The sequence below is a fragment of the Sinohyriopsis cumingii genome, chromosome 13 (assembly GCF_028554795.1).
Source record: "Sinohyriopsis cumingii isolate HCF-2022 chromosome 13, ASM2855479v2, whole genome shotgun sequence".
NCBI lineage: Eukaryota > Metazoa > Mollusca > Bivalvia > Unionida > Unionidae > Sinohyriopsis > Sinohyriopsis cumingii.
The window spans coordinates 31064620-31081374 of record NC_142973.1 but is presented as its reverse complement, the minus strand read 5'-3'; the positions used below and the strand labels follow the sequence as shown (position 1 = coordinate 31081374).

General features: G+C 34.9%; 2 protein-coding genes across 4 annotated transcripts in view; one reads left to right on the top strand and one right to left on the bottom strand.

Moving 5' to 3' along the window:
• Positions 1–2968: 2968 nt before the first annotated feature.
• Positions 2969–16755, bottom strand: part of LOC149785136 (potassium voltage-gated channel subfamily A member 1-like) — a 106641-nt gene continuing 92854 nt past the window's right edge. For all 3 annotated transcript variants that reach the window (XM_089978896.1, XM_089978897.1, XM_089978898.1), the window contains exon 4: positions 2969–12702. The gene's annotated coding sequence lies outside the window, so the exon portion shown is untranslated. The remainder of the gene's footprint in view (positions 12703–16755) is intronic.
• Positions 14869–15387, top strand: LOC149785137 (protein CFDP2-like). Its single transcript, XM_089931278.1, has one exon. It carries the CDS (start codon positions 14869–14871, stop codon positions 15385–15387), a length of 519 nt encoding a protein of 172 aa, XP_089787404.1.

Below are 16755 nucleotides of genomic sequence, written 5' to 3'. Positions count from 1 at the left end.
AAAAAGACGTTAACAGCTTTACATTGTATCATATAGGACTACAAAATTAAGTTCATTTGGAAAGATTTATCTTCCTTAACGATTCTTTAAGTTTTAACATTACATTTTCCTTTAATAAACACCATATAGACAGCATTGTGTTGATGTGCAATTTAAATTATTAACACATTCTGTTTGGGTACACATATCTATATATTTATCATGTGCCAGAAGTAGTTTAATGTGTTAAACTACAGACAAGATGACAGGAAAATATTACAATATAAAAGTATTTTATGAAATTAATGTTGTCAAAATAATGAATTTTTATATGGGCAATATCAGTGGACCTAATTTCCTATCTGCACTTGAGCATTCTTGGCCTTATCTCATTTCAGATCTTGCCGTCACAAATACAATAATTGCTTTATATTCCACACTATTTACTGAAGCGACAAATTTTACACTTAAACAATTTCATCTTTTCATCCCTTCTTTATTTTACACCATCTGAACAAAAGAACCGAAAGGAATTATCAGTTTCTCATGGCACTTACTTTTCTTTAACTTTATTCCTACAGCTAAAGAATGTTACATGGAAGAAAAAACTTGAGGTAATTACCTAATTTAACTGTCAACTTTTAAAGGCCATTATAGATGACTTAAAATTTTTTTTAAAAAACCCAGCTGACCTGTGCATCTGTTTTGATGATTGATGTCATTACTGCTGGAGTTACTGGCCACAGGAATGGACTCCAGAATATAAAATAACTAGTTAATATAAAATGTATTTATCCACAGACCCTTTTTATTATGTTATTTTCATTTTATTTAAAGGGTTTTCCTCAATATAAGACTATTAATGTCCAACAACAGAGCTCAGCATGCCATTCAGTTCCGTCTACCAATGTTTCAAGTACACTTGCACACAAATACACCTATACCACACCACCAATAAGTGATAACCCATATTACCTTTGGTTTCTAGTGACTGTGAAACTTGTACATTGTGGACTTTGAAAGAAATAAGTTAATATCAATAACCTTTTCATTCTGTAGTTCTCAAGATGAGTTTTCAATTACCCATGCAGAAGGCTTAGCAAAGTATGGCTTACCAATAAACTGTAATATAAATGTACAGCTGCAATTACTTAGTGGCATTCTCCTTCTTGAGACAAAGAGTGTTTGCTCATCAATAGTATAGGTCAATGCAAACTAGGTCAACTACTATACAAGGCAATTGCAGAATCCTGGAATCCCCTTTCTGTACTGTAGTAGAATCTCTTCAACTAATTAAAAGAACATCAATACTTCATTAGGTGGAAATCCCCCTGCTGGAAGTGTGGTCAGAACTACTAATTAAATTAAGTGGGAATACTATACCTATACCAAGCCAACATACCTGTCATGTACAGACTGTATGTGCTCAGGAAACACTATCCTACAAATTGTGGCTTCAGAGTAATAGAACCAGTCCAGCATTGTTATTAGAGCTGATTAAATGAAAGGCCAATGAATGTCTTCAAGATCTACACCTGGATTTTCTTGTTTCTAGTGTAAATGACAGAAGCAAGAGAAACAACAGAAATCTTCACAAAATTAACAGATATACATTAAATCAGATGCACAGATTACCACACTAAATGTCACAGGTACAGAGGTTCCAGTGCTGTGAGCTCTTGTTTAATGACTGTTAAATGAGTTTGGAAAAAAAAAAAATATTTTTTTTTTGAAAAATGCAAAGTTAAAAAGACTAATGAGACAGTTAAAATTGCTTGTGAAGTACATTATATGTTTGTTTTCAATTTTTATACATGAAAAATCTGTCAAAATTGTAATTATTTTGGTCATTTAATTTGTCAGACTTAGTCAATCCATCAAAATTAATTTTTTTTTGTCCTTGAACGTTTTAAACAGAGAGCTCTTTACTTATTAACATTCTGCAAATTTTAGGTACTTAATAAAATGTTAATTTATTTACCTATAATTACTCCGAAATTTTATGAAAAAATAAAAAATTGTATAAAAAGCATTACAGCCACTAAATACTGTTTTATGTGTAAATTTATTCTGAACAACACAAACCAATATCCATCACGTAAATGTGTTCTATTACTCATAAGATATTAAGCAAATTTTAGATAGATCACAATTTGTGGAGTCATTTTAACTCTCTCCATTTTGAGTTAAGGCAATGTACCAGAAGGTTTCACTGCCTCCATTCAGAGTTAAGGCAATGAACCAGGAGGTTTCACTCCCTCCATTCAGAGTTAAGGCAATGAACCAGAAGGTTTCACTCTCTCCATTCAGAGTTAAGGCAAGGAACGAGGAGGTTTCACTCCCTCCATTCTGAGTTAAGGCAATGAACCAGAACAGTGCTGGTTGCACTCTCCACTATTCAGATCAGCTCTTTTTCGTCCCTCGATGGGTAAGACCATTGTTGCACCTTGTGCATGTGATTGTGCCATTTCCACAACTGTTATTCGAATATCCCCAAATCTTGACTTCTGTGTGCCCTTTGTGCATACTCTTTTTCTCATCATGTCTGTACATGTATATGTACTTAACGAGAAAAATAAAAAATTCACCAACAATATTTCTCTGGTGCATGTCCATTATGCAAGTACAACAAAAACTTGAACATACCAATTTCCATGTCAATGCTGACACTATCAACTACCAAATATTTTCTAATAACAATTAATTTAAATTAAAGCAGCAAATTAATCAACTGAAAGATTCAAGGTATGTTCAGTTGTCTGCCAAGTTTCAGTGCAAAGTCACTGATGACTTGTAGAGTGTTTCTGAGGATGCATTCATGACAAAAGGGAACAAAATTATAAAGGAAGAATACAGCAGACTTACATAATGATTGGTTAAAATTGAAAATATTTCAGAGAAAAATGAAATTATTATAGGAAACATAAATAGAAATGAGGTAGAGACAAACGCTAAATGAGAACATGATCATGAATGAAAAATGTCACAGTGCAAGTAAACCATATATTTGTACATGTCAATGCTTACAGTATATGGGTTACAAGAGTGCATGATATTTCTATAATATAAGCATTCATAGAAGACATGGTACTGGAATGCAGACAATGAAGCTAAAATAGAAAAACCACTCCAGCAAATGAGATTATGTTATTTCTTCCCACTATTAGTAGCTCAAACATTTTTAAAATCATTTTTCTGTAACCTTTAACTAATCCACTACCCTTGTAATTTTAAGTGCAACAATGAATACATTTTATTTGACTTGCCTTTTGCAAAATATAACCTTCAAAGTGTTGCTATGCTGCACAAGACCAAACCCAACCCAAATTTAAACTGTGTTATTTTATCACATACATGCATGTTAAGAGACATATTACTTGCACTATGTAAACAAAAAAATAAAAATATAAACAAAGGAAATAGTGACAACTGGAAAACAAAAATGAAATGCAAAGTAAATAGACAGATGTATTAGTAGAAATCTCTACTTCTGACCAAATGCAACAATATGTGTCGAATAAAAATTTAAATAATACTGAGGCTGTACAGTATACTAATAAATTAAATGCCAAATTAACTTGATCTTTTTTAAATGCCATACAAGTACTGCAGTAAAGAATGTACATCAAACACAAAATAAAATAAAAGTGGAAAAATGCTTGAAAAGGGTAAGTATAAATGCGAAGACATTGGTTTCACATTAGCAATGTCAAAAAAATCAATTTATACAATGCTTATCTTGCCAAGTGGATCATACATAACAAGGCATACTCACTAAACATCAACAGGTCAAAACCTGAACTAAGCACGCCATCCCTTGCAATTCACATATTGTGTTGATAATAACTTCTGTGAATTTCTTCTAAACTGAAAGAAGTGGGTAATTAAAAGCATATATACTCGATTATGAATCCAACTGCAAACTTAACAGAACCTGATCTGTCATTGCATAATGTGCAGGCAGATCTGGATCTGTGAATTTTGATAGGAGTAATCAGTAGAACAAACAACATAGACCCTGGACTGCAGGTGCATTATGCTATGGCCAATCAGGATCTTTGTTGCAATTGGACTTATAAGTGGAGTACATATGATAACTGTAACACATATATGAATGTAACTTGCTTTCTGATTTGGTTTGACATGAAAATTTACATGATTACATTTCACAACAGACCATTGGAAACCTGGATATTACCACTGCATGATGACTCTATCTGTGATGTTGTGTGACAAAGAATTTCTTTTATTTGGTAGTTCTTGACAACATTTCCAAAGTGTGTTGCATGTACAATTGTGGCTGACTCAACCCAAGACAGTAAAACCAACACCAACATACATGTACTAAAATCCTCAGTAACATGAAAGGTAATACAGGTAATACTAGTTACTCTTACATCATTAGTTAAAAATCGAGAAAGTATTTGTCTCTTCTTTATGACAATTTTAAGTTTGTTAATACTTTCTCTTGATTTTCATCCCAATAATAGAAATCTACACAGCAATTAAAAAGGGTGCTGCAGAGTGAATTGTTTTATCTTGAACTCATTAACCCCTGTAGGTTTTTGTTGTCTTTGCCTGAAATGCGAGTAGGAAACACATTTTGGAGGCTATTTCTGAATACATCCTAGTACATCAACTTCTAAGAGATTTCCCATTAACTTAATGCATAGTTGTGTTAGAAAAATCATTTTTCATTGGCTATTTTGCTCGCGCATGAGCAGAAAGGTAAAAGTTAAGGGACCCATCATTTTCGTATCGAGACCACTCTTTATTCCAAATGTCCATTTTATCCTACTTTTTGCAAAGGTTCATCTATCTGTTTGCAGTTGAGACCAGTCTGCCTTAGAGCTGAGGCCAAAAAGTCTAAAATCTGGACACAAAATCGGATTCCGACCATGGGCGAATTTTGGGTGGAAAAAATCGTGTCCAAAAAATTGGTTTTTTCCCCTGTATTTTGTAGTTCAACTAGAATGTCCAGATTATCTGGTATCATTGTAGAGCTACATCTGTCTACCTTTCTACCTTTTCAGGGGTTAATGAGCTAAAATTATTCATACCACATGCGATGACAATCTATCATGGAGTTTATACAAAGGATATGCAAATGAAAACTTAAACCAAGATCTTAATGCCATTGGAAAAATGACTTCTATATCTTGCTTCCCTGGCTAACTTGGGCCTGACAATAAGTTACATTTAACTTCACTCACCCTGAATGAAGGTTAAAGAGATAAGAATTAACTTTGATGACATCATGAAATGCATTAGCCTGGTAGGCCAAAATGAGAGAGTTTTTTAAAACCGATACATACATTAAAGGAAATCTTATAAACCTACCTGTAGAAACTAAACTAAAATTTCACTGCATGCCTATACTGTTACTCTGTAACTTACAACATCTGGAAGTTGTATGTTTCAAATTTTGAAATAGAACATTAAAATCATAGATTACTCAATTCCAGAAATGTCATTCAGCTCAATGAGCAGCCAAAGGACATAAAATCTAATTTACCATGTGAACATAAAACAAAAAGATTATATTGTACGGGCAATAAACCTTGCATTACCATGCGTATGGTCTTCAACATGTAAATGCAGTATCTGAAGAATGAACTGTACCTGTACCAAAAAGGTAGCTATATTTTCCTAATCTTTGATGGTGACAAACTGCAGTAATTGCAAGATTCCTCTTACGAACACTTGACAATTCTATTGGCAACTGAAACTAAGGAACAACATGTGACAAGCATACTTCCTTTCACACACAACAGCAGGGTAAAATTAATATCACTCCGAAAGGGCCTCATATTGAGCAGTGTAGACCAAGATCTCTCGTGGAATATTTTGTTTCCAAAATAGCCTCAGAAATGTCTGTTTTCAATGTCATGTTTGAACAAACTCATTTTTGTCTCAACCTTTTGTGGTGAAAAAAGTCAGACACATTATGTGTCCTTTTCAACTGAACCTTATTATTAACTGAATTAGGTAAGTCAGATTCGTCTTTTATCTCATTACTTGAGCTTCATTTTTTACACATGGTTATTGGTTTATTCATTATTTTATAAGATTTGCACACCCTTCAAAATGCATCAAGGACATAAAAAAGCACAAAACTTAGTCATTTCATTCATCATTTTAGAATTTCCAACCTGACTGCTGGCATTTCAAATCAAACAGAAACTTATTTAGTAACATGGTCGCCATATTTCTATGAGAGAGTCGATGTTTTCAAGTAACAGCTGTAATGTAGTTTAATGTCACTGATATTCTCAAAAATTCCGTAAATTTTGGAGTACATCTTTCTGAAAGGAGTTGCAGGGGCCCACTGGTTATCATGCCAGACTCAGGACCAAAAGGGTATAGTGTTCGATTTCTACCAATGGACCAACCTAGCTGTGCACTTGGCTAAATCAATTTACTCCAATTTAATTGCCTTGGCACTAAATAACCTAAGAACAGTAATATGCATGTTTACATTCAGAATTTCCATTTAGTTTGAAACACCAATAAGGTGACAGTGTAAGGGACCACCTAGCAACAATCAGGTTAGAAATTATACAATGATGAATAAAATAAAAGTTTTGTGCAAATTTTATATCGTTGATTCTTTAAATTTTTGGTAGGGGGTAAGAAGCAAATGGGAGGGTTGGCAAATACTATAGGCAACATTCTACATGCATTGAAATTTGCATATCACAAAGCAAGTATGATAACTAATTTCTAACCTTGCTAAGGAATGAAAATTTGCTAGGTACTCTAAATCAATATCACAACATTTTGTTCATTGCCCCAAATCTATAATACTGTAAAACCGGAAAATTAATTCATGTGTGGGTAAGGAACATAAAAATTCCACCTGTGAATCAGCAAATAGTTCTGACACCGAGGTGAAATTTTCGTATTATTAAGTCTGAAGCACTTTACAGCTTTCAATATTCCACAGAGATCCAAGTCAAATTTGCATTACACTGGCGCTTTTGTCTATTATCAGTTTTCACAGAATTATAATAATCTCCAGTACCATTGGACTGAATAATGTTTTGACTAATGTCAACATCTTAAATAACAACCCATGCATCAATAACATAACAATGATAATATTAAAAACAGCCCTTTTAGAATCTGACCTGGGAGAGATGTCTAGTACAGCATGTATACAACATCTTGAGAGCAAAGAAAACATTTTTACATCTTTTGTATATGGACTGAAATGTACATCATTTCATTCTATATAGAAATAAAATTCATAAACATGTAAAAGTATCAATATATATTAATTAAAACATTGGAGGGACCTAGTACACAGGTATCAATTCATGTCAATCACAACTCTAATAACAGCAGACCCATTCTCTGAAGGGATATTGGTTCCATTCATATCCATATAAAAAGCATTAAAATAAAAGTTTGCAAAAATACGAGACACAATGTTATGGATACATGTATCATTTGAACTGAATAGCTTTCAGTCATTAATTTAAATCTGGTGTTGCATGTATCTTTCACAACAATTAGATAACAAGTCTTCCAAAAAACTGAAAGGTATAACAAGATATAACAAAATGGTATCTACTTCATTAAAAGGACCTGATGCCCTTCTTCACCAAATCAGGAATGTGTGTGTGTGTGTGTGTATACACACACCTACACCTACATGTAGTGCTCTGTGCTTCAATGCAATTTTGATTGACAGTCATCATACCGTCTATACTCAATTATAAGTAGAGTTTAACTTCAAACAACAAAGATTCTGATCTGCTGTAGCATAATGCACCTGCTGATCAGGGTCTATGTTTGTTTTACTGAGTATTCCTAACAAAGTGTACAGATCCAGATCTGCCAGCACATTATGCCATGGCAGATCTGGGTCTGCGCAGTTTGAAGCTGGACTCGACTTATTAAGCAAATGTTGATGGTAACTTTTATGACTGCTATCACACTGTCAGGTATACAGTTAAAAGAAGCAATTAACAATAACATAGCTTCTGCCAAAAAGGATCTTAAAGTTATCACATACTTTGACTACATGTATTTTCACTCAGACCAACAGTTTCCTTACAATAAGGACTAGCAACTTTGATCCATGCTGAAGTATTACGAAGGTAAAAAGCTATTCCACCAACAAGATGACCCCACCCATGTGCCATATTCTTTTTAAATAGCGACATCATCTTTATGCATCAATGTACTCAATGAACATCAAATGCTACAACATATTATTCACGTTACCATTGATTTTTTTATATGCAACTCTGTAGAATTGGCTCAAATTTATAGATTCAACATGACTCATATTAGTCTTTTCACAAAGCTGTTCACAACTAAAATGGATTCCAGCCGAAGTATTTCTCATGGAATTTTAAGGTTTCTAAATTAATTCACTTTATTTGGGAATTTCTGACATGTACATATTCTAAAAAAGTGGTGGAAAAGAAATGAATGTAAATGTATGGGAAACAACCATGGGCAAGGAATGTAAAACCATGGGCAATGGATGTAAATAAAGACAGGATTTCAGCTCAAACATGAAAATTGTAAGGTATGATCTGTTTTCAAAGATAGTGATATTCAAATATTAAAGCAGCTTGTTGACATGAAAACAGACACAGCATCACCAACTGGGCTTATATACTGTTCTGCCACAATTATTAATAGAGCAGTGCATGATTATCACTGAAAATGTGTGCAAGATTATATTTATGGAACTTTTGTGAATTTCAGTAAGAATTACAAGAACAATACTGACATTCCATAACACTGTATTGAAATGAAAGAACATTTTGAAATTTGCTCATTTTGGGAGTTTCATGAATGTAGATGATTTTAAGTTTCATATATTACATTGCTATCTTATTTACTAAGTTCTAATTACTTGAATAAATCTTTATTAGGACTTGCATTGTAACTGCAGTTACAAGTCATAATACACAAAATTTAATACTGCATACAAGGCATGAGAACTCACCCTAATGTAATCAGCAAAAGTACCATAGTTAGTACATTATATGCCCATCATGTCAAGTTATTTTTCAAACACAAATCTCCATTATTCAGGCTCATGACCTGACCTATGGCATGAAATCCATAGGTACCCTTCTTGCTTTGAATGCTGGGATCATAATAGCTTAGCTCAGCTGGTTTAGTGTCAGACATGTAATCCAAGGGTTCAGTTTCTTAATTACTTAAGGTCTGTAGGTCTGTAGCACAGAAATCAAGTAATTTTGTGGAAATCCTTTTCTTTGGTTCAGTGGACGACAATCAGCTCTGACCTTTTGGACTCCAAATCTGTATTTGTTTTCCTCATCTTAAATGCATGATAGTATGTGGAAGCCATCTTTCTTCTTAAAGCCACTGCAACTTTGACCTCAAAATCATTAGGTGTTTTTCTGATCTCAAATGCAAGACATTTACAAAATTTGGTAATGTACTTGGCACAAAAGTTATGCAAATTGTGTAGAAACAGTTTTCTTTCCATTTATTCCTGTGACAATGATTTTGACCTTTTGAGACTTGGATCATTACATTTCTCTCCTGCCACAAATGAAAGCTACATACAAAGTTTGGTAACAGCAGATGGTGGAGAACTCTAGTTACTGTGGAAACCAAATAGAAACAGACAGACACACAGACATACATTATATACATATATATTAGATAAATTAACAAATCACTGACATTTCACCCTAGCAAATATATTAATGAAACAGAATAAGTCTGTTTCCAGAGAAAGAATATGAAATATATTAGTCCCGTGGCAAACAATCTATGTGACTTTCCTTGGAATTGTAAATCAATCCAAACATTTAAACAAGCCAATTGTTCCAACTCCAATGAATGGCATACCAAACTGGGTAACTGATGTGTTATAAAACAATAAAATAACAACATGTATGATCTAGTAAATACTTTAAAACCATTTTATGAAATAGCATTCTGACATGACATTCCACCCTACTGCTTATCATAAAAGATAAGATACCTGACCCATGTGAGATGTCACACATAAATAATATATGTAGTAATTCCTTTTGTATATCATTAATCTTAATTGTATTATGACATCCTTAAATGTGTCTACTATGTCTTATTCCTTTATTCTGATATTTCTTGTTCTTTAACTTTGACACACCAAGTTTAACATTACCTCGCTTCTGATAGAAAAATAATAATTTGCCTAATAATAATTTTACTATTATGTCATCACTGGTATTCAAATAATCAGAAACCATTATATGTCTCAGTGGCAGCCATGGTTGACTTGGTTTTTATTCCATTGGGGCTTTGACGCTAAAGGTGAAAACAATCCTAGATAACTGACAATTTTTATTTTAGGCCTAAATATTGATAACAAATAACAGCTTATCATTTGTTCCAAAGACTTTTTTAATTAAATTTGAGATATTCTATGATAAAAGGAACTGGAAAACTGTAAGGCCAGGTAAAGGATAAGATCCAAGGAAACCAAATAGTTATACCTAGTGGAAAAAGTCTTGCCCATATGTTGGAATGAGGTTTCGTAAATTCACAAAAAGAACTTTAGATAAGCAGGCAGCATGTATACACAACCTGCTGATAGATGCATAATATCCCAGTTGTTAAACTTAGCCAAAACATCTTCATCCTTTAGGCACCTTTAATCAATTTAACTGTCACTATCGCCATTAACAAAAAGGCAGTGTTCAAGTCCTAATCTACACATATACATACATATGAGCAATTTAGTACAACACTCTAAATCAGAATTATATTTCAAGTTTTGCCTTGGACTATCAACAAGTGCCTTTTCAGCAAAGTCAAACTTTAGAAATATGGACCCTGAAGGCTGAACTACTTTTGCTGGAATTTTCAGACCAGGCTGATGGATTTGTTGCTTTTTAATGGCCCTTTCAACACAATATTGGCCCTATCATGTTGAAGAAATGGAAGCCAAGTGCCTTTCTGTAAGACACACCAAAGCAACTGGTTTGGCCTGACTATGATATGCATGAAACTCATGACTCGTACATTATAGATGAGCTAGTGTCATAAACCAGGCTGGGCTTGTCCCCATGGTGTGTCTCAGGGCATGGCACTTTGCTCCAACGGTCATGCCAATACATAACCTTTCATGTGTTTATCTGCTGTTAAACACCAATCAATTAGTGTATTTGATTAAACACCCATCAAATTTGCTGATTCTTCATTAAACACCGATCAATTGGTGGATTCTTGATTAAACACCAATCAATTAGTGTATTTGATTAAACACCCATCAAATTTGCTGATTCTTCATTAAACACCAATCAGTTAGTGGATTCATGATTAAACACCAATCAATTAGTGGATTCTGGATTAAACACAAATCAATTAGTGGATTCTTAATTCCTGTTCTATCTTCAAAACAATATTTAATTCCAGAAACTTTGTAAAAATCCTATTTAAAACTGTTTCTAGGATATATATAAAAAATCAGTCTGGCTGAACATTTTCAGGATACCATGCTGAAGTAATCTTCAAGATAAAAGAAATCTCTTATCATAATTTAGGGCTTTACCAGGTCTCTTTCAAGACTGAATGTAGCTTTCATTCCCTGTCCACAAAAATGTGCATATTTTCCCCACTACCTGAAAATTCCCAATTAAGGTGAGCTTGATTGGAGATTCTGATAACAATAAATAATCTTTGTTCTCTTGTGCATTTCTTTGCAAAAAATGAGAAATAACTAATAAAAACTGAAACATTTGAACTCAAGATGGTTGTTTTATTGGAAAGTGAAATAATTCTACTATGCAGGCTCGTATGACATTGTTTATTACCTCCTTTGTACAGCCCACTGTACAACAATGTGTTCTCACTACTTACTATATAACAATGTGTTCTCACTACTTTATGACATTAAAACATGCTGTACCTGTTATTGTTTACAAAGTAACAGAGGTACTCTAGTTTAAACAGGAAATTTGTTTTGAATTACTGAGATGGTTTGACATAAACCACTTAAGTCTTACACATAAATCCATGATACTGAAATAATTTAGTATGTTTTAAAATCTACTGGAACTTGACATAATCATTTGGTTTTGAAAAATCTTTGGAAATATAATCATAAAAATCTATTAACATTGATCAATTTGACCATAAATCAAGGTATAACTAAAGAAAACACAATCAAACTGCTCAAGTATTGCACTTAAAATCAGCTTTAATTCAAAACATTTAAAATATTCAGATACGAAATCTGAATCATTCCTTTAAAACACTGTTAGATATCTTTTATACTGGTTGATGTTACTGAGTTTACAAAGGAAATTTAGAATTTGTAATGGAATAACAGGTAATGTTGGATTAGTGAGTATGATAAATCTACATAAACACCACCTCATGTAAGACATCCTGTTCTATTATACATTTACAATTGGTGTCCCTGACTTCCCAGAATTCCTTGCAATATGCATTTAATCACTGGACTAGGTCATCCAGTCATCGGAATAGAAACAACGATAGAGACAGGAAGAATAGCAGCAAGCAAGGACACACAAAGATACAGACTTAAGTTCCCTTGGAATTCTCTAATCCTAAATCATTCCCTTTGGAATTCTCTAATACAAAAGATTTCTGTAAAGCTGCTAAACTTTGTAGACCAGGATTTGGAACAATCTGCATATCCTGTCCTGCTGGGAGGTGTCATAAAGTCTACAAGGATCTGGATGCCTCTCTCTGCAAGAGCTCTAACTGTCATTCCTGGAAAGAAAACACAAACAAATTAAGAAAAAATGTTTAAACAAGCATGTTTTCTGAGCCAGTTCATATGTTTGATTGATAAATCTCCAAAGAGATTGCTATGTATAGCGAATACAAGGATCTTGTTTCTGGCATCCATTGGAACCCTGCTGATACACACTTTGTTACAGCATGAGTTTTAACGTATCAAGGTTTTGTCTTGGCTCCAAATTTTTCATCTTAGTTTTCACTTACTACATGTACCTGACAATAATCAGAACATCTACCAAATTAGCAAAAAGATGCAAATAATTTAAGTTTCAGAAACCTACAGCTTACAGATTATAATCGATGCTAAATTTTCACCAAGAATGGACCCATCTCAATTTTGACTCTAATATGAATTAGTAGGCAGTAAAATTACTATATCTTTGATCAACATTTTGTTTATACCCCACCTCCCCACGTCTTCATCAAGTTTTTTTGATGGTTTTCATTATGCTACAGTTCAGTACATAGGGGGCGCTCTACAGATATAAAGTTCTGAGAGAGTGACAAGTGTAAGGTAAAGTTGTTTATATTTGCAACACGCATATTGGAGAGAATGTTGGTATGCCTACATGTTACTTTCAGGTATCGTGGTTAAAATTTCATTGGATAATTTATGGAAACTGTACTTGATCAAAGCATAAAGCTAACTAAAATGGCTGCTCCCATGTGCTCAAAAAAGATTTGTCAGAGGTGCACAAGCTATATAATCTATTTCCCATATTACACACAACAGTTGAACACCAAAATAAAAGGAAATAAAAGTACTTTTAATAATACCTAAGATATACAAGGTCTTAAATAGCTAGTATAAGCAGCAAAGAAAACCAGGGAAGTTCTTTTTCTTTAAAAATCTAACCCTATGCAAAATATGAAACTGCTGGGTGCCATCATAACTCAGCAGTTTTTAACCCAAACTACCATGTTGTAGCTAGGTTCTTCTGTATAATAAAAAAAACATAACAGCACAATAAAACGCTGTGGGAATCAATAATTGTGTTTGAAAAATCGGTAACCTGGATAATCTAGATTAATCAATTTGGGATTTAAATTTGAGGCCAGAGGAACATGGTGGGAGTTATAATGCTGAGCTTAGGAAACCCACTTTGTCCTATCCTGGTAAATACTGGTTGTGCTGCAGAAAACTAGGACAACTTACTCATCATTTGGCCAAGGAGATTCACACTTGGAGAATAAATCTTTGCATTTTCTAGCCATAACAAATGTTCAACACTGCTTAATATCTATCATGCATCAATTATCAATTATTTTTGCATACTTTTTTTTACACAAGTACTCAACACAAATCTGATACTAAAATGGGACCAAATCATAAAATATTACATCCATTTGGAGCCTGAATTATTTCTGTGGTGAACATAATTTCAACTTGGTCACACCTGTTTCTGGAATTTAAACCACTCAGGTCCGCAACAATAATAATGTTATGACTTCTTGTTCTACAGGGTTTTGTTACTTATACTTTTTACACTTTGTGCCTTTCAAGCTTTATTTGCTCTAATATAAATACCCATGGCTTCACATGCTGACAACTGAATCTGTAACAGCCTTCATTGACCAGCTTAAGTAGAAAGACCATCAGATTCTAAAAGAAAAATTCAGTACCAACTGATTCAAAACCTGTAGAGGCCTACTTCACGATGACCAATTTGGCCCTAAATGTATGCTTGAAAGAAAAACCTGTATTTATTACTTGGGGAATAAAATATCTTCATGGTTATCACTTATTTGTGTTATTTTGGCCAACAATTTGATGCTTAGCAAGCTGTTTCAAACATGGTGGCTCAAAGCAGCAGGCTAATGTGTAGGAAATTTTACAAACTGACAATGTATACATTCTATAAAACTTATGACTTTATTTACTTCCTATTTGTAAAACCCAACTTGCTACAAAAATGCTAATAGAAGAAAAACCAGAAACTGAAAGCCTGAGGGAGGAAGGGTCTTCTTCTGGATGACGCTATGTGGTGAAAGCCGTGAGCCTGCAGAGGCCATAAAGCAGACCACCCTTCTATCAAACAGGATAATTAACATTGCAACATGGAATGTGAGGACAATGCATGAGGCAGGAAAAACAGCACAGGTAGCAGCAGAGATAAGGAACTACAACCTATCCCTATGGGCATTAGCGAGACAAGATGGATTCAATCTGGACAAAGAAGACTGGTGACAGGAGAGATGCTACTGTATTCAGGACATGAGGAAGATAATGTGCCTGATACACAGGGGGTGGGGCTCATACTGTTGAAGCAAGCATATAATGCACTGATAGGATGGGAGCCACATGGGCCCAGAATCCTCAAAGCAACGTTTAGGGCCAAGGAGGTGAAAATAAAGATGAACGTCATACAATGCTACGGTCCAACAAATGACGGCAAAGAAAAAGATAAGGAGCAGTTTTACAACAAACAACAGAACATTGTAGAGGACTTCCCAGACAAAGACATCAACATCCTCATGGGTAACTTCAGAGCCAAAGTTGGGTCAGACAACACAGGGTATGAACAAGCCATGGGGATCCACAGCCTGGGTGAGATGAACGAAAACGGAGAGAGATTTGCAGACCTTTGTGCACTGAACAACCTGGTCATCTGGGGTACCATCTTTCCCCACAAGAAAATCCACAAGAACACATAGATATCATAAGACCATGTGACAGAAAATTAGGTGACTACATCTGCAAAAGCCAAGAAGTGCAGAAGATCCCTGCAAGATGTGAGGGTGAAGAGGGGAGCAGATGTGGCATCTGACCACCACTTAGCTGTCACATGGCTGAAACTTAAGCTCAAGAAGAACTGGATGGGCACAAAAGAGAAGAAAACAAAGAATCACATCAGCCTGTTGAAAGATGCAAAAAGAAAAGAATACAGACTGATGCTTAACATCAAGTACCAAGTGATACAAGAGCTTCTTGAAGATGACGAAGACAATGTGAACAACAGATGACAGAGAGTTAAGGAGGCAGTAAAATCAAAATGCCAAGAACTACTAGGCCCCATGAAGCATCAGAAGAAAGAATGAATTTCAGCAGAAACATGGCGCAAAATCCAGGAGCGGAAACAGAAGAAAGCAGCAGTAAATAGCAGTAGGACAAGAACTATAAAAAAAGGTACAAAAAAAGGAGTACACTGATGCCCACAGAGAAGTGAAAAGAAGCATCAAGATAGATGAGAAACTACCTTGAAGGACTGGCAGCAGAGGCAGAAAAAGTGGCTGGAAGTGGGAACATGAATAAGCTGAACGACATCACCAAGAAGCTGTCCAACAAGTACATAAAAACAGAAAGACCTGTAAATGACAAGCAGGGAAAGACCATAGCAAGTACAGAACACCAAATGAATAGATGGGCAGAACATTGTGAAGAACTCTTGAACAGGCCAGCACCACTTAATCCTCCAGAAATCCACCCAGCTAAGGCAGATCTCCCCATAAGCTGCGACAATCCCACCAGAAATGAGATCAAGAAAGCCATCACCCAGCTGAAGAATGGCAAGGCAGCTGGACCTGATGACATCCCAGCATAAGCCCTCAGAGCAGACCTAGAGGCTTCAATGGAAATGCTATACCCTTTCTTTGAGAACATCTGGGAGGAAGAAGAAATACAGACTGGAAGGATGGACACCTCATCAAGATTCCAAAGAAAGGCAACATCAGTGACTGCTCCAACTTGTCAGTACCAGGGAAAGTCTTCAACCGGGTCCTCTTGGAGAGGATGAAGGAGGCCGTCGACCCACAGTTACGAGATGACCAAGCAGGCTTCTGGCAGAACACATCATGTATGGACCAAATAGCTACTCTTCGCACCATAGTCAAGCAATCGTTGGAGTAGAATTCTTAGCTCTACATCAACTTTGATGATTATGAGAAGGCATTTGACACTGCGGATAGAGAGACACTCTGGAAACTTCTTTGCCACTATGGCATCCCAACCAAGCTGGTGAACCTGACCAAGAGCACTTATAACGGAATGTCCTGCAGAGTCATTCATGCTGGACAGCACACAGA